Source organism: Mustela putorius, unplaced genomic scaffold (genome assembly GCF_011764305.1).
Source record: "Mustela putorius furo isolate JIRA1106 unplaced genomic scaffold, ASM1176430v1.1 tig00003834_pilon_pilon_pilon, whole genome shotgun sequence".
Classification (NCBI taxonomy): Eukaryota; Metazoa; Chordata; class Mammalia; order Carnivora; family Mustelidae; genus Mustela; species Mustela putorius.
Window position 1 is genome coordinate 131494865 of NW_025421987.1, and position 22074 is coordinate 131516938.

Below are 22074 nucleotides of genomic sequence, written 5' to 3' on the forward strand. Positions count from 1 at the left end.
AATAGATCAAAACATACCCTAAATCTAGCACAGGGCTTTGTTCCAGTCTCCAGTGTGAGCAAATTCTCTCCACTTTCTTTTTTTTTTCTTTTTCCAACCAACTTATCTTATCAATTCCTTTTTTAATAATTTTTTAAAATGTTCTTCTTTACAGTCATATTCCATCCATTCATGTTTGTCCTTATTTTTGTGTATATATATAAAGTTTTTCTTTCTTTAAAATTTTGGGAGATAGTTGCTTCTAAGAGACCAAAATACACCCAAAATCAAGTGGGTGGCTCTATTCTATTCACGAGTTTTATATATATATAAAATTCTTAATTTTTAACAAAATTTTTAGACTTCTTTTTATCCCCTTACCTCTCCCCCTGATTTGGTGTCTTTTCTGATTTGATTAGCATATATTTTTCTAGGGTCTTTGCCACCCTTTCAGTATTATATTCTCTTGTTCATATATCCTTATCTGGATAAAATGACAAAGCAGAAAAACTCACCACAAAAAAAAAAAAAAAAGAACAAGAGGCAGTACTGAAGATGAAGGACCTGATCAATATGGACATTGGTAATATGTCAGATCTTCGGTTCAGAATGACGATTCTCAAGGTGCTAGCTGCATTCGAAAAAGGTATGGAAGATATTAGAGAAAACCTGTCTGGAAAAATAAAAGCCCTTTCTGGAGAAATAAAAGAACTAAAATCTAACCAAGCTGAAATCAAAAAAGCTATTAATGAGGTGCAATAAAAAATGAGGCTCTTACTGCTAGGATAAATGAGGCAGAAGAGAGAATTAGTGATACAGAAGAACAAATGACAGAGAATAGAGAAGCTGAGCAAAAGAAACACAACTACTGGACCACAAGGGGAGAATTCGAGAGATAAGTGATACCATAAGAACAACCAATATTAAAATAATTGGGATTCCAGAAGAAGAAAAAGATGCGGGGCAGAAGGTATATTGGGGCAAATTATTGTAGAGAATTTCCCTAATATGGCAAAGGGAACAAGCATCAAAATCTATGAGGTGCAGAGAACCTCCCTCAAAATCAATAAAAACAGGTCCACATTCCATCATCTAAAAGTACAACTTATAAGCTTAGTGACAAAGAGAAAATCCTGAAAGCAGTCCAGGACAAGAGGTCTGTAACATACTATGGAAAAATAATAGATTGGCAGCACACTTATCCACAGAGATCTGGCAGGCAAGGAAGAACTGGCATGATATATTCAGAGCACTAAATGAGAAAAACATGCAGCCAAGAATACTACATCCAGCTAGGCTATCACTGAAAATAGAGAGATAAAAAGCTTCCAGGACAAACAAAAACTAAAAGCAGTTGTAAACACCAAATCAGCCCTACAGGAAATACTGAAATGGTTCCTCTAAGCAAAGAGAGGGCCTAAAAGTTGTAGACCAGAAAGGAACAGAGACAATATACAGTAACAGTCACCTTACAGGCAATACAATAGCCCTAAATTCATATTGCTAAGTTACCCTGAATGTAAATGGGCTAAATGCCCCAATCAAAAGGCACAGGGTATCAGAATGGATAAAAAAAACAAAACCCATCAATATTCTGTCTACAAGAAACTCATTTTAGACCCAAAGACACCCCCAGATTTAAAGTGAGGGGAAGCCATCTACCATGATAATGGGCATCAAAAGAAAGCTGAGGTGGCAATCCTTATATCAGATAAATCATATTTTAAACCAAAGACTATAATAAGAGATGAGGAAGGACACTATAACATACCCAAAGGGTCTGTCCAACAAGAAGATCTAACAATTTTAAATATCTATGCCCCTAACATGGGAGCAGCCAACTACATAAACCAATTAATAGCAAAATCAAAGAAACACATTGACAATAATACAATAATAGTAGGGGACTTTAATACCCCCCTCACTAAAATGGACAGATCATCCAAGAAAAAGATCAACAAGGAAATAAAGGCCTTAAATGACACAATGGAATAAATGGACATCACAGGTATATTCAGAACATTCCATCCCAAAGCAACAGAATACACATTCTTCTCTAAAGCACATAGAACATTCTCCAGAATAGATCACATCCTGGGTCACAAATCAGGTCTCACCTGGTACCAAAAGACTAGGATCATTCCCTGCATATTTTCAGAACACAATGCTCTGAAGATAGAACTCAATCACAGGAGGAAGTTTGGAAAGAACTCAAATACATGGAGGCTAAAGAGCATCCTACTAAAGAATGAATGGGTCAACCAGGAAATTAAAGAAGAACTGAAGAAATTCATGGGCAAATGAAAATGAAAACAAAACTGTTCAAAATCTGTGGGACACAGCAAAAGCACTCCTAAGAGGACTATATATGGCAATACAAGCCTTTCTCAAGAAACAAGAAAGGTCTCAAATACAAAACCTAACCCTACACCTAAAGAATCTGGAGAAAGAACAGCAAATAAAGCGGAAACCCAGCAGGAGAAGAGAAATAATAAAGATCAGAGCAGAAATCAATGAAATAGAAACCATAAAAACAGCAGAACAAATCAACAAAACTAGGAGCTTGTTCTTTGAAAGAATTAATAAGATTGACAAACCCCTGGCCAGACTTATCAAAAAGAAAAGAGAAAGGACCCAAATTAATGAAATCATGAATGAAAGAGGAGAGAACACAACCAACAGCAAAGAAATACAAACAATTTTAAGAACATATTATGAGCTATACACCAACAAATTTGACAATCTGGAAGAAATGGATGCATTCCTAGAAACATATAAACTACCAAAACTAAACCAGGAAGAAATAGAAAACCTGAACAGACCCATAACCAGTAAGGAGATTGAAGCAGTCATCAAAAATCTCCCAAAAAACAAGGGCCCAGGGCCAGATGGCTTCCCAGGGGAACTCTACCAAACATTTAAAGAAGAATTAATACCTATTCTCCTGAAACTGTTGCAAAAAACAGAAATGGAAGGAAAACTTCCAAACTCATTTTATGAGGCAAGCAGTACCTTGATTCCAAAACCAGACAAAGACCCCATCAAAAAAGAGAATTACAGGCCAATTTTGCACAGATGCAAAAATGCTCACCAAAATACTAGCCAATAGAATCCAACAGTACATTAAAAGGATTATTCACCATGACCAAGTGGGATTCATTCCAGGGCTTCAAGGTTGGTTCAACATCTGCAAATCAATCAATGTGAGACCACACATTAATAAAAGAAAGAACAAGAACCATATGATACTCTCAACAGATGCTGAAAAAGCATTTGACAAAGTACAGCATCCTTTCTTGATCAAAACTCTTCAAAGTGTAGGGATGGAGGGTACATACCTCAATATCATCAAAGCCATCTCTGAAAAACCCACAGTGAATATCATTCTCAATGGAGAAAAACTGAGAGCTTTTGATGCTAAGGTGAGGAACATGGCACCACTGCTATTCAACATAGTATTAGAAGACCTAGCCTCAGCAATCAGACAACAAAAAGAAATGAAAGGCATCCAAATCAGCAACAAAGAAGTCACTATCCCTCTTTGCAGATGATATGATACTTTATGTGGAAAACCAAAAAGACTCTACTCCAAATCTGCTAGAACTTGTACAGGAATTCAGTAAAGCATCAAGATATAAAATCAATGCACAGAAATCAGTTGCATTTTTATACACCAACAGCAAGACAGAAGAAAGAGAAATTAAGGAGTGGATCACATTTACAAATGCACCCAAAACCATAAGATACCTAGTAGTAAACCTAGATAAAGAGGCAAAGAATCTGGTCTCAGAAAACAATAAAGTACTCATGAAATTGAGGAAGACACAAAGAAATGGAAAAATGGGGGCGCCTGGGTGGCTCAGTGGGTTAAGCTGCTGCCTTCGGCTCAGGTCATGATCTCAGGGTCCTGGGATCGAGTCCCACGTCGGGCTCTCTGCTCAGCAGGGAGCCTGTTTCCCTTTCTCTCTCTCTCTGCCTGCCTCTCTGCCTGCTTGTGATCTCTGTCTGTCAAATAAATAAATAAAATCTTTAAAAAAAAAAAAAAGAAATGGAAAAATGTTCTATGCTCATGGATTGGGAAAAGAAATACTGTGAAAATGTCTATGCTACCTAAAGCAATCTATACATTTAATGCAATCCTTATCAAAATGCCATCAATTTTTTTCAAAGAAATGAAAGAAATAATCCTAAAATTTATATGGAACCAGAAGAGACCTTGAATAGACAGAGGAATATAGAAAAAGAAAGCCAAAGTTGGTGGCATTGCAATTCCAGACTTCAAGCTCCATTACAAACTGTTGTCACCAAGACAGTATGGTACTGGCACAAAAACAGACACATAAATCAGTGGAACACAATGGAAAGCCCAGAAATAGACCTTCAATTCTATGGTCAACTAATCTTAGACAAAGCAGGAAAGAATGTCCAGTGGAAAAAAGTCTCTTCAACAAATGGCGTTGGGAAAATTGGACAGCCGCATGCAGAAAAATGAAACTGGACCATTTCCTTACACCACACACAAAAATAGACTCCAAATGGATGAAAGACCTCAATGCGAGAAAGGAATCCATGAATATCCTTTTTTTTTTTTTAAGATTTTATTTATTTATTTGTCAGAGACAGAGGGAGAGAGAGCGAGTGAGCACAGGCAGACAGAGAGGCAGGCAGAGGCAGAGGTAGAAGCAGGCTCCCTACTGAGCAAGGAGCCTGATGCGGGACTCGATCCCAGGACCCTGGGATCATGACCTGAGCTGAAGGCAGCTGCTTAACCAACTGAGCCACCCAGGCGTCCCGGAATCCATGAATATCCTTGAGGAGAACACAGGCAGCAACCTCTTCGACTTCAGCTGCAGGAACTTCTTCCTAGAAACATCGCCAAACGCAAGGGAAGCAAGGGAAAAAATCAACTACTGGGACTTCATCAAGATCAAAAGCTTTTGCACAGCAAAGGAAATAGTCAACAAAACCAAAAGACAACCAACAGAATGGGAGAAAATATTTGCAAACGACATATCAGATAAAGGGCTAGTATCCAAAATCTATAAAGAACTTAGCAAACTCAACACCCAAAGAACAAATAATCCAATCAAGAAATGGGCAGAGGACATGAACAGACATTTCTACAAAGAAGACATCCAGATGGCCAACAGACACATGAAAATGCTCCACATCACTCAGCATCAGGGAAATACAAATCGATACCTCAATGAGATACCACCTCACACCAGTCAGAATGGCTAAAATTAACAAGTCAGAAATCAACAGATGCTGGTGAGGATGCGGAGAAAGGGGAACCCTTCTCCAGTGTTGGTGGGAATGCAAGATGGTGCAGCCACTCTGGAAAACAGCATGGATGTTCCTCAAAAAGCTGAAAATAGAGCTATCCTACAACCCAGAAACTGCACTACTGGGTATTTACCCTAAAGATACAAACGTAGTGATCCGAAGGGGCACGTGCACCCAAATGTTTATAGCAGAAGTGTCCACAATAGCCAAACTATGGAAAGAGCCTAGATATCCATTGACAGATGAATGGATAAAGAAGAGGTGGTGTATATATACAATGGAATACTATGCAGCCATCAAAAGAAATGAAATCTTGCCATTTGCGATGACATGGATGGAACTAGAGGGTATTATGGTGAGAGAAATAAGTCAGAGAAAGACAATTATCATACTATCTTCCTGATATGAGGAATTTGAGAGACAAAGTAAGGGGTTTGTGGGTAAGGGAAGGAAAAAATGAAACAAGATGGGATCATGACAGAAAAAAAACACAAGAGACTCTTAATCTCACAAAACAAACTGAGGGTTGCCTGGGGCGGTAGGGGGTAGGGAGAGGATGGTTGGGTTATGGACATTGGGGGAGGGTACAAGCTATGGTGAGTGCTGTGAACTGTGTAAGCCTGATGATTTACAGACATATACTCCTGAGGCTAATAATACATTATATGTTAATAAAATTTTTAAAAAATCAGCAGGAAGTTAACACCAGGAGTTCCAGAGAGCCATGGGAAACCAAGTCTCTGCTCTTAAAGAGCCTGCATGCTGTATCACTCATTCCAAGATCCAGCAGAGAAAGAACAGTTTGAAAGGCACTTGGGTTATACACAAAGGAGATTCACAGACTAAGAATCTTGCAGATCACTGGGGGTGCAAGGGATCTGCAGGAGCTTTCTTTGGGAGAGGAACTGCTGGTGGGTGTCACTTCTCTTGACTTCTTTCAGTCTAGCTGGGCTTATACTTTTGGGAACCAGTTCTGACACCCTCCATGTACCTTCTTAGTACCACCAGCCCCAACCTGGAGTTCCTCTGTGCACCTAACTTAGCAAATGTCCCTCCAAAGCAGTTCTCACCCCACCACACACAGCAGGCAGCCCTGGCCAGGATCACCAATCCTACAAAATAAATCCCACCTTGTGGAGACAGAGGAGCGAACCTTGTCCACCAGCACAACCACAGTAGCTACAGCCAGGCCTCTCAGCCCATTGGGGGCAAGCTCTGTTCAAAATGCACCTGTAGCAGTCACAACGAATCAGTGCAGACAGCTGGGCAGTTCAGCCCTAAGCGACAATAGAAGGGCACATGCAGCCTACATAGAAGATACCCCTTGGAGTGCCTGGTTCTGGTGACCAGGAGACTGTGCTACTGGGTAACACAGGATGCCTTCTATATAAGGCCACCACTTTCAACACTGGGAGACATAGCTGACCCTACCTAATACATAGAAACAAACACTGATTCAGACAAAATGAGACAGAAGAATATGTTCTGAATAAAAGAACAGGACAAAATTCCAAAAAAAATTTTAAGTAAATGAAGATAAGCAATATACCTGATAAAGAGTTTAAAGTAGGGGCACCTGGGTGGCTCAGTGGGTTAAGCTGCTGCCTTCAGCTCAGGTCATGATCTCAGGGTCCTGGAATTGAGTCCCACATCAGGCTCTCTGCTCAGCAGGGAGCCTGCTTCCCTTCCTCTCTCTCTGCCTGCCTCTCTGCCTACTTGTGATCTCTCTCTGTCAAATAAATAAATAAAATATTTTTTAAAAAAAAGAATTTAAAGTAATTAGCATTAATATACTCACTAGATTTGAGAAAAGAGTTGATGAACTCAGTGAGAACTTGAACAAAGAGTAAACATAGAAAGAACCAGTCAGAACTGAACAATACAGTAACTGAAGTGAAAAATACAAGCAGATTAGGGGATACAGAAGAATAGATCAGCAATCTAAAAATCTGGGGCGTGGAAAGCAACCAAGATGAACAGCAAAAAGAAAAATGAACTTTAAAAAATGAGGATAGTTTAAGGGACCTCTGGGATTAACATTGAGTATGCGAACATTCACATTTTAGAGGTGCCAGAAGTAGACAGAGAAAGAACAGAAAACTTACTTGAAAAAATAATAGCTGAAAACTTTCCTAACCTGGGGAAGGAAAAAAGTACCAGTCAAAGGATGCACAGAAAGCACCAAACAAAATGAACCCAACAGAGTCTGCACTAAGTCGCATAATAATTAGAATGGTAAAAATGAAAGATGATCTTCAAAGCAGCAAAAAAAAACTGTTAAGTACAAGGGAAATCCCATAAAGCTACAAGATGGTTTTTCAGCATAAATTTTGCAGGCCAGAAGAAATAGCATGAAATAGTCAAAGTGCTGAAAGCAAAAAGCCTACAACCAAGAATATTCTACCCAGAAAAGTTATCATTCAGAATTGGGGAGCGATAAAGAGTTTTCCAGAAAAACAAAAGTTAAAGTAATTCATCACCACTAACCTAGCCTTACAAGAAATGTTAAAGGGACTTTTTAAATGGAAAAGAGGGGCACCTGGGTGGCTCAGTGGGTTAAGCCTCTGCCTTCAGCTCAGGTCATGATCTCAGGGTCCTGGGATAGAGTCCCGCATCAGGCTCTCTGCTAAGCAGGGAGCCTGCTTCCTCCTCTCTCTCCCTCTCTCTCTGCCTACCTCTCTGCCTACTTGTGATCTCTTTCTGTCAAATAAAATAAATAAAATCTTTTTTAAAAAATAAAATAAATGGAAAAGAAAAGGCAGTAACTAGAGGGAAGGAAAGGAAAAAACTTCACTGATCAAAGCAAACTTACAGTAAAGGTAGCAGATTAATCACGTATAAAGCTAAAATGAGGATTAAAAAATAAAAGTAATAAAATCAATTGTATCTACAAAAATCAGTCAAGAGATCCACTAAATAAAAAGATATACAATATAACATCATACACATAAAATGTGGAGGATTAATGTAGTACTTATAGAATGTGTTCAAACTTAAACAACAGTTAACTTAATATAGACTGCTATATATATAGAATGTTATACATGAACTTCATGATAACCAAACCAAAAACCTATGAAAACAAAAAATAAAGAAAAAAGAATCCAAGCATAATACTAAAGAAAGTCATCAAACAAGGGAAAAGAGCAAGAGAAGAAAGGAACAAGAAACTAAAAAAAAAAAAAAAAAAAACCAGAAATTAAGAAAATGGCAGTAAATACATACCTATCAATAATCACTTAAAATGTAAATGCACTAAATGCTCCATTCAAAAGACAGAAGAATGAATTAATTAAAAAAAAATTACACGTGGCCTAAAAGAGACTCACTACAAATCTAAAGATATGTACAGATTGAAAGTGAAGGGATGGGAAAAAAAATAGTCTGTGGAAGTGGAAGTAGAAAAAAAGATGGGGTAGCAATACTTAGAGTAGACAAAACTGACTTTAAAACAGACTATAATAAAAGGCCAAAAAAAGAGTATTGCTGCATAGTGATAAAGGGATCAAACTCAACAAGAGGATATATAAATTGTAAATAACTATGCACACAACTCAGGGACATCTAAATATGTAAAGCAAATATTAACAGACACAGAAAAAGACAGCAATACAATAATAACAGGGAGCTTTAACATATCACTTGCATTAATGGGTAGATCATCCAGACAGAAAATCAGTTAAGAAAACAATGCCTTTGAATGACACATTAGGCAGGATGGACATAACAAATACTACAGAACATTCCATCAGAAACAGCAGAATATACCTTCTTTTCAAGTGCACATGAGATATTTCTCAGGTTGCATCACATGTTAAGCCACAAAACAAATTTCAATCAACTTAGGAGGACTGAAATCATATCAAGCATCCTTTCCAATCATAGTGGTATGAAACTAGAAAAAAAGTTGGAAAAAAACACATACTTTGAGGCTAAGCAACATGCTGCTAAATAATCAGTGGATCAAAAAAGAAATCAGAGAGGAAATTTTAAAATTCTAAAGAAAAAGAAAAATGGAAATGCAATAGTTCAAAATCTTAGAGATGCAGTAAAAACAGTTTTAAGAGGACAGTTTATAGTGATATAGGACTGACTGAAGAAATAAGAAAAATCTCCAAAAACAATCTAAACTTGTCCCTAAAGGAACTAGAAAAAGAATACATCCCAAAGTTAGAAGGAAGGAAATAATAAAGATCAAAAAGAAATAAATGAGAGACAAAAAGTAGAAAAAATAATCAATGAAACTAAGAGCTAATTCTTTGAAAAGCTAAATTTGGTAAACCTTTAATCAGAGACATAAAAGAAAAAAACAAAAAATGAAGGTAGAGAAGTTAGAACCCACACCTCACAAGTACAAATGATTATGAGAGACTACTACAAAAAATTACATGTCAAAACACTGGACAACCTAGAAAAAAATACATAAATTTCTAGAAACATACAATCTTCCAAGACTAAATCAGGAATACAAAATATGAATAGACTGATTACCAGTAATGAAACTGAATCAATAATCAAAAACTCCCAACAAACCAAAGCCCAAGACCAGATGGCTTCCCAGGTGAATTCTACCAAACATTTAAAGAAGAGTTACTACCTATCTTTCTCAAACAATTTCAAAAACCAGAAGGCAAAGGAATGCCTCTAATTCATTCTACAAGGTCATATTACACTGATATCAAAACCAAAAATATAGTAACAAAAAAAGAAAATCACAGATCAATATCTCTGATGAACACAGATGCAATAATCCTCAACAAAATATTTGCAAACTAAATTAAAAAATACATCAGAAGAATCATACACCACAATCAAGTAGGATTTATTCTAGAGATGCAAGGATGGTTCTATATCTGGAAATCAATATGAAACAGCAGATTAACAAAACAAAGCATAAAAATCATATGATCATCTCCATACAGGAAGAGCATGTGACAAAATTCAACATCAACTCATGAGAAAAACTCTCAACAAAGTTTAGAGGCAACATAAATGTAACAAAGATCATATATGACACACCCAGAGCTAAACATCTTAATAGTGAAAAGCTGAAACCTTTTCCTCTAAGATCAGAAACAAGAAAAGAATGTCTATTCTCAACACTTTTATCCAAAATAGTACTGGAAGTCCTAGCCACAGCACTCAGACAAGAAAAAGAAATAAAAAACATCCAAACTGGAAAGGAAGAAGTACAACTGTCACTATTTGTAGATGACATTATACTATATATAGAAAATCCTAAAACTCCACCAAAACACTATTAGAGTAAATTAATTTGGTAAAGTTTCAATTCAGTAAAGGATCCAAAATCAATAGAGGAATCAGCTACATTTCTGTACATTAATAACAAACTAACAAAAGGAAGTTAAGAAAACAATCCCATTTACGATTACATCAAAAATAATAAGATACCTAGGAATAAATTTACCAAGGAGGTTAAAGACCTGTATTCTGAAAACTGTAAGACAGTAGTGAAAGAAATTGAAGATGACAAAAATAAATGGAAAAATATACCATGCTTCATGGACTGGAAGAATTACTATTCTTAAAATGTCCACATTACCCAAAGCAATCTACAGATTCAGTGCCATACCTATCAAAATACCAATAGTACTTTTCACAGAGCTAGAGCAAAGAATCCCAAAATTAATGTGGAACCACTAAAGCCTCCAAAGAGCCAAAGTAATCTTGAGAAAGAAGAACAAAGTTGTAGGTATTATAATCCCAGATTTCAAACTACACTACAAAGACAGCATAATCAAAACAGCATGATATTGGCATAAAAACAAACACATAGATCAACAGGATAGACTAGAGAGCCTAGAAACAAACTCATGCATACCTGATCAATTAATCTATGACAAACAGAGAATATACAGTGGTGACAGAACAGTCTCTTCAATAAGTGGTGTTGCTAAAACTGGACAGCCACATGCAAAAGAATGAATCTGGACCACTATCTTACACCTTTCACAAAAACTAAAAATGAATTAAAGACTTGAAAGTAAGATCTGAAACCGTAACACTCCTACAAGAAAACACAGGCAGTTAGCTCCTTGATGATAGCTTGGAGACAGTTTGTTGCATCTAATACCAAAAACAAAGGCAACAAATGCAAAAGTAAACAGTGGAACTGTATCAAACTATTAAAAAAAAAACTGCTGCACACCAAAGGACACCATCACAAAAATGAACCTACTGTATAGGAGAAAATATTTGCAAATCTTTTATCTGGTAAGTGGTTAAGGGCTAAAATATACAATGAACTCATACAACACTGTAGCAAAAAATCTAATTAAAAAATGGGCAGATCTAAACAAACATTCTTCCAAAGAAGACACACAGATGGCCAACTTGTACAAAGGCAATCAACATCATTAATCATTAGGGAATACAAATTAAAACCACAATGAGATCACCTCACCTGTCACAATGGTTATTATTAAAAAGACAAGGAGTAACAAGTGTTGGCAAGGATGTGGAGAAAAGGGAATCTTGCACACTGTTTGGTGGGAATGTAAACTGGTGCAGCCACTGTAGAAAACAATCTGGAGGTTCCTCAAAAAGTTCAAAATAGAACCACCCTATGATCCAGGTATTACTTCTGGGTATTTATCTGAAGAAAATTAAACAACCTGAAAAGATATCTGTACCCCCATGTTCACTGCAGCATTATTTACAATAGCAAAGATATGGAAAAACCTAAGTGACAACTGATGGATGAATGGATAAAGAAAATGTGGTGTATATATATGTATTATACAATATAATAAATACCATTATGCAATATAATACAAATATTATTCAGCCATAAAAAGGAGGAAATCTTGCCATTTGCAACAACATGGATCTGGAGGGTATAAATCCTATTTATGCTAAGTGAAATAAGTCACATAGAGAAAAACAAATACCCTATGATCTCATATATATGTGGAATTTAAATAAAACACACACACCTGATAGATATAGAGAACAGACTGTGGTTCCTAGGGGTGGGAAGGGGGCAAAGTGAATGAAAGGGGTCAAAAGGTACAAAACTCCCTCTCCCACTCCTCCTGCCTGTGTTCCCTCTCTCACTGTATCTCTCTCTCTCTGTCAAATAAATAAATATTTTTAAAAATAAAAAAAAAAAGAAAATAAGTCACAGGGATGTAAGTACGGCATGATGACTACAGTAATACTGTACAGCATATATTTGAAAGTTGCTAAGAGAGTAGATCTTAAAAGTTCTCTTCAAAAGAAAAAAATTTTTTTTCAAGATTAACTTATTTGTGAGAGAGAGAACACAAGCAGGGGGAGAAGCAGGCAGAGGGAGAAGACGACTCCCTGCCCAGCAAGGAGCCCGATGTGGGACTTGATCCCAGGACCCTGGGATCATGACCCGAGCTGAACGCAGATGTTCAACAGACTGAGCCACCCAGGTGTCCCAAGATAAAAAAATTTATAACTTATATGGAAATGGATATTAACTGTGCCTACTGTGGTAATCATTTCTCAGTATATACAAATACTGAATTACTATGTTATACATCTGAAACTAACATTGTTTTATGTCAATGATACTTGAATTTAAAAAACCCAGTACTTTACCTCCACAAAGGGCAGCTCCTTCTTTAGGTTAAGGTAGAGATGAGGAGGTAAAGGGAACTAAATCCTTTTAATCTATAGTTGAGCTGGGTTTGAGATTTTTTTTTTTTTAATATTTATTAGATTCAGTTTAAGAATGGCTTAAAAACATTTTAGGGTGAGATGAGAACCTTCAGGAGAAGTCAGGATCTGAGCAGTGGTGTACAACTTGAGCTGTACAACTTAGCTGTTTGCTTTTGAACTCAAGAGATTTTTCCCTATTTTACATTCTTGCTGCCAGCTGGGGAGCTGTCTTTGCTCTGCACTAAGCACCCTTCACTGTGCTCTAAGATCTGTCTGTCTCTCTCTACCCTGTGCTCTGACTCCACCTTTTGAGAGGTGTTGCCTTGTTCTCAGTGAAAACCTGGATAGTCACAGAGGGCTACTTGTCAGCTCTCCCGCCGTGCCCCAGCTTGTGGTAACCCTACTTTATACTTGGTAAAAGTCCCTAGTGCCTCAGAGAAATTTGTATTAACTCTCCAGCCCTCCCTCTATTCTTTAACAGAGTCCACCCACCTCAGGATCATTCTTAGCTCTTTCCCTGACCCCAGCCTCCAGCATACTATATTCTTAAACTCAGTGAAGGCCCCTGGGAAAGGGGTGGCAGGTGGGTGAAGCCTTACTCTGTGGCTGGGGCTCTTCAAAATTCCAAATTGTCACTCCAGCCCAAACACAGTCAGTGAAGGTTTGGTTGGTTTCTCTTCACTGGTCTGTAGAAGATTCTTCTTCCTCCTGCTATCCCACCATAAATGGAAGTATCTATGTGTCTCCTTTTTTCCTGGGAAGGCTCATTATGTTCTGAATTTTAATTTATTTAGATGTCTTTGTGTCCTCAGTTCTCTGGTGATTTTTTAGAGAACTACCATTTCCTAGCTTCTTCACCTTTCTCATTATTACAGTGGAAACAACGTCTAACTTTTGCAACTTGCGACATCCTCATAGAAAGTAGCAGTCTTTCTTAGCCCTTTCGATGACAGAAAACAGACCTGGAGCAGATAAATAACTTGCAAAAGGTTTAAAACTTAAAGAAACAACTGTAATTTAAACTTATATTTCCTGACTCCAAGTCTAGAAGTTCTTTGCATGCACAAAGGAGTTCTTTATACTGCACAACAGGTAGTAAAAAGGCGATTTGTCTGAGTCATTTACCCTTTCAGTATTTCTAGTTTGTAAACTGAAGGGACTGTGCTAGAGAAATTCAAAAGTCTCCTTCAAATCTAGTACTTCAAGATACAATTAAGTCCGTGTTTTTAAAATATATACCATCACAGTTTCTGAAAGACTAATTGTCTTTAGATTTTACATGTCTAATTAGCGTCACAAATTCATCAAGTCCCAAACTAACTCCTGTTTTCTTTATACATACCCTAAATTTACTCCTCCTCTGGTCTTCATCTTAGTAGATGACAACTCCTTCCTATCCCTCAGAATAAAGTCATGGAAATCATCCTTGACTTTCTTCTCTATTTCACAACAAATCCATCAACTAATCCTATGGATTACTGTAATAATGTCTATCTAGTGTCCTCTGTTTTTGTCCTTCCTCCCCCTCACTCATACCCCAAATGTATTTTCCACAGAGCAGAGAGAATGGTCCTTTTAAAAGTTGTATTATGTCATTCTTCTTAAACCCTGCCAATCGCTTCCCCCTTCCCACAAATGGAAAAGAAAAAGTTCTTCAAATGGCTTATAAATCCTATGTGATTTGGCCTAACTACTTTGATCTTACCTCCTACCATGTACCCCTGTCTTACAACACTCCAGCCATACTGATTTCCTTGCAGTTCCTCCAACACATCTGGGATGATCTCTCCTCAGGACCTTTGCATTTGGTTCCTCTCATAAAATGGCCTATCTCCAAGGCATTCCCATGAGATAGACTCTGCTCAAATGTCATCTTAACAGAGAGGCCTTCCATTACACTCTATATAAAAAGCAACTCCTCCTTCCTCTCATCCTACCCTAAAACTTCCTTTCTCTCTCACTCAGCTTTAGTTTTCTTCAAAGCACTTTCACAACCGTATCTGTATGTTTATTACGTCTTCCTGCCACCCCAACGTAAGCTCCATGAGGGCAGAGCCTTGCCTGTCTCATTGTTGGATACCCACTGCCTACAACAGTGACTGGTACCCAGTAGCCCACAATAAACATTTGCTGGATAGAAAACCACAGAACAGAAAATTTTAATGGAAAGACAATTATAGGGGCAGCACGGAGAACTCAAAAAGCTGGGTTTGAACCTCAATTCTGACTCCGCAAAAATTTTCCCAACAACTGCCCTCTTCTTTCTTACACCCCTCTCATAGCCATCCCCGTGCTGAAGGTGGTAGTAGTAGAGGTAGAGGTTAGAGGTGAGACACAAAATGTGGCAGGGAAGGCAAAAGTAAAAGTGTAGCCCAACCCACGGCTGGCCATATTTGAGCTTTGGTTGTCTGCCCTCTTAAGGCAGGGGAAGGAGGGTAGCCAAGTAAATCCCACAGGATGTCATTAAACAACATCGTAATAGAGAGTCTGTTGGGGTGCCTGGGTGGCTGAGTCGTTAAAGCATCTGCCTTTGGCTCAGGTCATGATACCAGGGTCCTGAGATCAAGTGGCAAGCCTGTTTCTCCCTCTCCCACTCCCACTGCTTGTGTTCTCTCTCTCACTCTGTCTCTCTCTGTCAAATAAGTAAATAATCTTTAAAAAAGAGAGAGAGTTTGTCATAAAATGAAAAAGAGCTTGCTGGATCAGCCAATAAAACACCGAAGACTCTTAATCTTGGCAAAGTACAGTTATGCTACACAATGGGAACAATCTTTAGTTTGGAAAGAAGCCAAAGTATAATGGTTAAGATGCCAGACTTTAGAGACATACTGGTTGACTTCAAATCCAGGCTCTGCCACTCACTATATGGCCTTGGACAAATTATCTCATCAATCTGGGTCTGTTAAATGGGTATAATAATGCTAATCTCAGAGGGATGTGGAATAATGCCAATCTCAGAGGGATGTGGAAGGATTAAATGAGATAAATGTGAAGTGATCAGCCTAAAACTGGACAATGTCAAAGGGCTCTATAAAAAAGTTATTGTTACAGTTCTAAAAATTATGCTTCATCCCCAGCACAGTGCAGACCAAAGGGAGACCAATATTAGTAATAGAAGGAAAATGTATTCTTTTTATGATCTTTTGACATAGATCTCATTCTATTAGCTCTCTTAACTATACCATGTGACAAGAGACCAAACTGTCCATATACCTTGGTATATTTTATTGCAAAGCTCCCCCTGCCTTGTACTTCCCAACACCTCTGAGAAGTCCTAACCACAGATAAACACAGAAAGAGAAGTACAGAAATAGCTAGAAAGTCCAAGTGAGCAAGTTAAAATGAGAAGAGCAATGATACAATGTTATACTTCCGAGAAAAAAAAAATCTGCTTTATAAGCTAAAGTATTAGGCAACAGCAAAAATATGACAAAAGGTATCCCAATGTATATTCTGATCCATATGAATCAAATTGGTGTCTTCTGGAAACCATTTTAGAATATACAACTGAAATATATGTTAAAATTACTATCAGGAAAAATCTCAGACAATAGAATTTTATTTTTTAAAATATATTCATCCTCCAACTCTAAATGGCTTTATGTAAAACACTGGTCTTTGTGATTCACAAGAAGTATGTGTCAATTCCTGAAAGCAAGGCGAAATGATAGGAGAAACTTTCAATGTTATTACAGCCATGAGTATGAACCCCAATTCAACAATCTGTCTTTATTAATTGCTCTTCATTTCATCTTTGTGAAAAAGGGGAGGGAAAAGTAAGAGGAAAGAAGACTAGGCATGACTACCCTGCTCTATAGCATCTAGCTTAGGGCCAGGAATAACAAAATATAAGTGTTTGATAAGTGCTCAAAAATATTAAAATCCAAATAGGAAAACAAATTTCCTAACATATACCTGTCATATATATTGGGGGAACATAACACTGATGCACTATATATTATAGTATAATCTAGTGTTTACATAAGCAGGTTCTGAAACAATCTGCCTGGATTTGAAATCTCCCTTAATTTATCAGCTGGGTGACTTGGGCAAGTTACTCTTCCGCACCTCGATTTCCTCATCTCTAAAATGGGGAAATGGCATCTTCTTCATAGGGTTGTTGTGATGGTTAAATAAGAAACATGAGGTGCTTAGAAAAATATCTCACTTAGAATGTACATAATAAATGCCAGCTGTCATTAAAGAACAGAAATTAGTGGCTTAATTGAGGAAATTTTCATTGAGAGATAGTTAAGCAGAGTTCCAAATTTATGTGCAAAGTTATTCATATCAACCGCTAAAGTTGTATGCTTAGATTCAAGCATTCAATGAACAGTGATGTTATGATCTTGAATATAGTTCTGGGGATTACATAGGCAGCTTCCTCATTCCCCATCCTATACAACTAATCATTCCCTGCTCTTGTTGGGGCCCAGGCATCAGTTCATCATAAAATCAAATCCCTTCCATGAATGAAATTCTTAATGCTTAAAAACAGACAAAAAGCAAAAAAAATTTTGTAAGTTTAGCAAACCAACCACTAGTACACAAGTATAGTAGAATGCTTTTAAAGTAAGTAAAACTCTAAAATGCACAATTGCGAATCAAGGTGGACTGTGGGTCAGGATGGAAGGAGAGAAGAAAAGAAAAATGGGCAACAGGAGGAATAGAAGACTTCAGAGACCTGTGAAAATTTAATTCCAGAATATTCTTCCTTTCTCTTTGCTATAATTGTAAGAGCTTTTCTCATATATAACATATAACATTTTGCAATATTTACAACACTCAGATTTTTGTAAATTCATTTTCCAAAACTCTTGTGAGGCTCCATTAATTTGTCACTTAAAAGCAATTCAGAATTAAAAAGAAACATACTCAAAATAAAGACCACATTTCTGTTATTTGTGGGTAATTTTCCCCCCACTATCAAAAGGCCACACATCTGGCAGTTGTTTTTTCAGAGCCAATGATAGATACAGACCAGCCACCTTCTCTTCCCAATCATGCCTCCCCCTAGTTACAGAAAAAAGAAAAGAAAAGAAAAGTCTGCCAGGGTTCCAAATGGTAGGTTTTCTCTCCAGGCCAAATGACACGTGGGGAGACCCCCCACCTTCTCAGCTTATTAGCACTTTACTGTAGATAAAGAGCAAATCTACACTAGTGATTGTTTAAAAAAACTGTTTCTTAAAGCCAGGCATTTCTTTATAATCCGCCCCAAACCCCTCTCAAATATTCTATATCAAAGGCGTATCCCCAACGGAGTCCAGCTCCTCTCTTCTTTTACACCCTTTGGAGGCCTCCGGAGAAATCACACCTTTGGTCAGCAATTCCATGAATCCTGTCTAGTCAAGCCAACATCTCAGCTGAGTCTTCAAGTCAAGTGTTAAAAACGAGCTTAATGGGGGCCAGGTGGTATGCCCACTCGCTCTCAAGTTTTTTAAAAAAGTAGTGATTTAAGACGCTTACAAATATACTAATTACTAATTAAATCCCGTAAGGGGCTGTGCACGAGGAAAACCTCCAGTTTAATACCCCCATTTTTTTGGAAAGGAGGAGGAAAAATCCAAAATTACATATTTAAATTCCTCCACACGCTAAAAATCCTGTCAATGATGAATTTTAAAGAAATCTCTACTATGTATTCTATTATTTATATATAATTGCGTACAAAAAAGACAGGTAGCACAGAGACTGCAAAATATACAAATATACAAAATATACAAAATAATACAAATATACGGTACATAGATCCCTTCTCAAAAAAAAAAAAAAAAAAAAAAAACCACACCCTCTCTGGGTGGCTTCCCAGGCTCGCCGGGACCAAAAAGCGTCACAGGGGTCCCGGCGGAGGCCCAGATCTTCAACGCAGAGAAGGCTGCGTCGCTGGCGCCCCGGGGCAGGCGGGCGCTCCGGGTCTCCCGGGGCTTCCCCTCCCCCGGGCCCGCCTAGTCCTATCCTGCCCTGCCCCGCAGTCCCGCAGGCCGCAGCCCGGCCTCTCCGCGACCCCGGCGCAGCCCGCGGGAACCGAGCAGGGGCCGCGCGGGGGTTCGGCCCGGGCGGGGAAGGGCGGGGCGGCCCAACCCAATGGGGCCCCAGACTCACCATGGCCGAAGAGCAGCGAGCGCGCCCACAGCCCGAAGTCACAAGGCGCCGGCAACGCCCGTTGTCCTGGTGACGCCAGCTGGGCGCCCCGCCCCGTTCCCAAGGTGGGCTCGGAGACGGCCATTGGCGGCTGTCGAGCACGTGACGTGCAGGGCGGTGCCGTTTGGACCGCCCCCACACCCCGCTCCGACCCTTGCCTCTGCTCCTGGGCGGGGCCTCTGCATCTGGACCACCATCATCCTGATCACCTTGACATCCCTCACCTGACAGATAACCCCGCCTCAGGCTGCCCAGCTGGAAGAGACCTTTGTGGATTTACCTTATTTAAGAAACAGATTACACAGGTAATACGTGATTATTAAAGACATTTTAAACTAATGATAGCAAGAATTAGAAAGAATAAAACCACACTAAATCCCAGCACAGGTAACTACAGCTTATATCCTAGTTTATTGGCTTCCAGTGAAATGTATATTATAATATATTGTATTCTTTAAAGTGAAAGCAAACCGTCCACACTTTTATAACCTACTTCTTTTTAAAAATTATCTTTGCATGCCAATTCATGGAATAGCATTGTGTATGTATACTCTAATTTATTAAATCAATTCTTAATTTGTTGGATGTGCTTAATATGGTTGAAGGGAACATTAGATATCCGCAAATCCGGCATATTAAAATCTATGGAGACATGTTCAACAGCCAATCTGACACCTCCCTTTGAATGTCTAACTGGTATCTGAAACTTTAATATAGCCCAAATAAGACTGTTGTTGTTGTTCATGTTCAGTTGGCCAGCATATAGTACATCATAAGTTTGCGATGTAGTGTTCAATGATTCATTAGTTGCATATAACACCCAGTGCTTATCATGTGCCCTCCTTAATACCCATCACTGGGCTATCCATTCCCCCACCTTCCTCCCTTCTGTAACCCTCAGTGTTTTCCCCAGAGTCCAGAATTTGTCGTGGTTTCCTCTGATTTCTTCCCATTCAGTTTTCCCTCACTTCCCCTGTGGTCCTTCAAGATATTCGTTATGTTCCACATATGAGTGAAACCATGTGATAATTGACTTTCTCTGCTTTATTAGTTCACTTAGCACAATCCCCTCCAGTTCCATCCCTGTGGATGCAAATGGTAGGTATTCATACTTTCTGATGGCTGAGTCATCTACCACTGTATATATGAATCACATCTTCTTTATCCATTCATCTGTTGAAGGGCATCTCAGCTCCTGGATTCAAATGTCATACTCACCCTCCAGTCTTCCTCATCTCAGCAAAAGTTCCCTCTTTCTCCTTGGCTGTTTAGGAAAAAACCCTAGGAATCATCCTTGATTTTCTCTTTCCCTCATACCTCATGTTCTGGACTCTATCTTTAAATAAATCCTGAGTCTATCCATTTGTCACGATCTCCACCTCACAGTCACCATCATCTCTTGCCTAAGTTAGTCTCCGTGCCACCTGTCTTCTCTCCTACAGTCTGCAGCATTTCAGTGGCTTCCCATAGCACTTAGGAAAAAGATCCAAACTCCCCCTGATGGAGATCTAGCCTCCTGCACTAATTTCATCTCCTACCACTCTTCCCTCATCCAATCCACACTAAACATGCTTTATTTCCTGAGGTTCCTCAAACATGTCAGACACTTTCCTACGTAAGAGCCTCAGCAACAACTCCTTTGTTTTTTTTTTTAGAATATTCTTCCTCTAGAGCTTCACATTACCCATTTCCTGGTTTGAAACAGGTCACTTATCTCCTCAAATGTCATCTTCACCGAAGCCTTCACTGACCATTCAATCTGAAATATCTCACCCTGGTTACTCTTTCTCATCACAGTCTTTATAACCTCTCTTATATCTGTCCTGTTTTCAAATACCTAATGCCCCTTAAAATTATCTTTCACAATTTTTGGTATATTAATTATAGCCTGTCTCTTCACCCTGGAATGCAAGATGTCTATGTTGTTCCCTCTCTGTGTTCCTCCTGTTTAGAATAGTTTCTGCTTATAGTGGATATTCAATATTGATGATTGATTGAAAGAACAAATATATATTCTCAGACTGGATGGTCAGTTTGAAGATACAAGCAAAAATATGACCTGTCAGGGCACCTGGGGGGCTCAGTCATTGGGTGTCTGCCTTTGGCTCAGGTCATTATCCCAGGGTCCTGGGATTGGGGCCCACATCGGGCTCCCTGCTTCACGGGAGACCTGCTTCTCCCTCTCCCACTACCCCTGCTATGTTCCCTTTCTCTATGTGTCTCTATTTGTCAAATAAATAAATAAAATACTTTAAAAAAATAATATGATCTGTCAAAGTAGGGAGTGTGATAGAAGAAAAACTGTAATTTTATTTTACTTTTATTTAAGATTTTATTTATTTGTCAGAGAGATAGAGAGAGTACAGGCAGGCAGAGTGGCAGGCAGAGGCAGAGGGAGAAGCAGGCTCCCTGCAGAGCAAGGAGCCTGATGTGGGTCTCCATCCCAGGACGTTGGGATCATGACGTGAGCCGAAAGCAGCCACTTAACTGACTGAGCCACCCAGGCATCCCGAAAAACTGTAATTTTAAATTTTATCTATTATAATATGAAATATACATATAAGTAGTAAAATATAAATGTACAGTTTTTATAAAGTGAACACCTATATAAACACCATCTAGTTCAAGAAATAGAACATTGCCAAAAGCCTTCAAGAGTTCATGTGTCCTTTCCCAATATTAACCCCCATCCAATGACAACTATCTTAATATTTATGAAAAACATTTTCTTGCTCTTCTTTATATAGTTTTTATAGCTCATTAATTTTCATTTCTATAAGGCATTGCATTGAATATATGTACAAGAATATATCCTTTCAACTGCTGAGCATTTGGGTTGCTTGCATCACTTCCTGTTTAGGACTATTATAAAACAATGCAGTTGTCGGCATTTTCTCTGGGCCTGTGAGTACTCATTTCTCTAGATGAGGGTTTCTTGGCAATTTTGAAATTTAGGGACAGATAATGTTTTGTTGCAGATGGTGGGGGAACAGGGTGAGAGGGAACTATCCTATGAAT

The 22074-nt window shown here is 38.5% G+C and overlaps 1 protein-coding gene across 6 annotated transcripts in view; it reads right to left on the reverse strand.

The window, feature by feature from the left end:
- Nucleotides 1-19177, reverse strand: part of FBXL2 (F-box and leucine rich repeat protein 2) — a 148426-nt gene extending 129249 nt beyond the window's left edge. For 5 of the 6 annotated variants that reach the window (XM_004774184.3, XM_013046666.2, XM_013046668.2 and 2 more), the window contains exon 1: nt 19018-19177. In XM_004774184.3, the coding sequence (XP_004774241.1) occupies nt 19018-19020 (3 nt within the window). In that variant the 5' untranslated portion in view covers nt 19021-19177. The remainder of the gene's footprint in view (nt 1-19017) is intronic. The other variant, XM_045089070.1, reaches the window with a different exon arrangement.
- Nucleotides 19178-22074: the final 2897 nt, after the last annotated feature.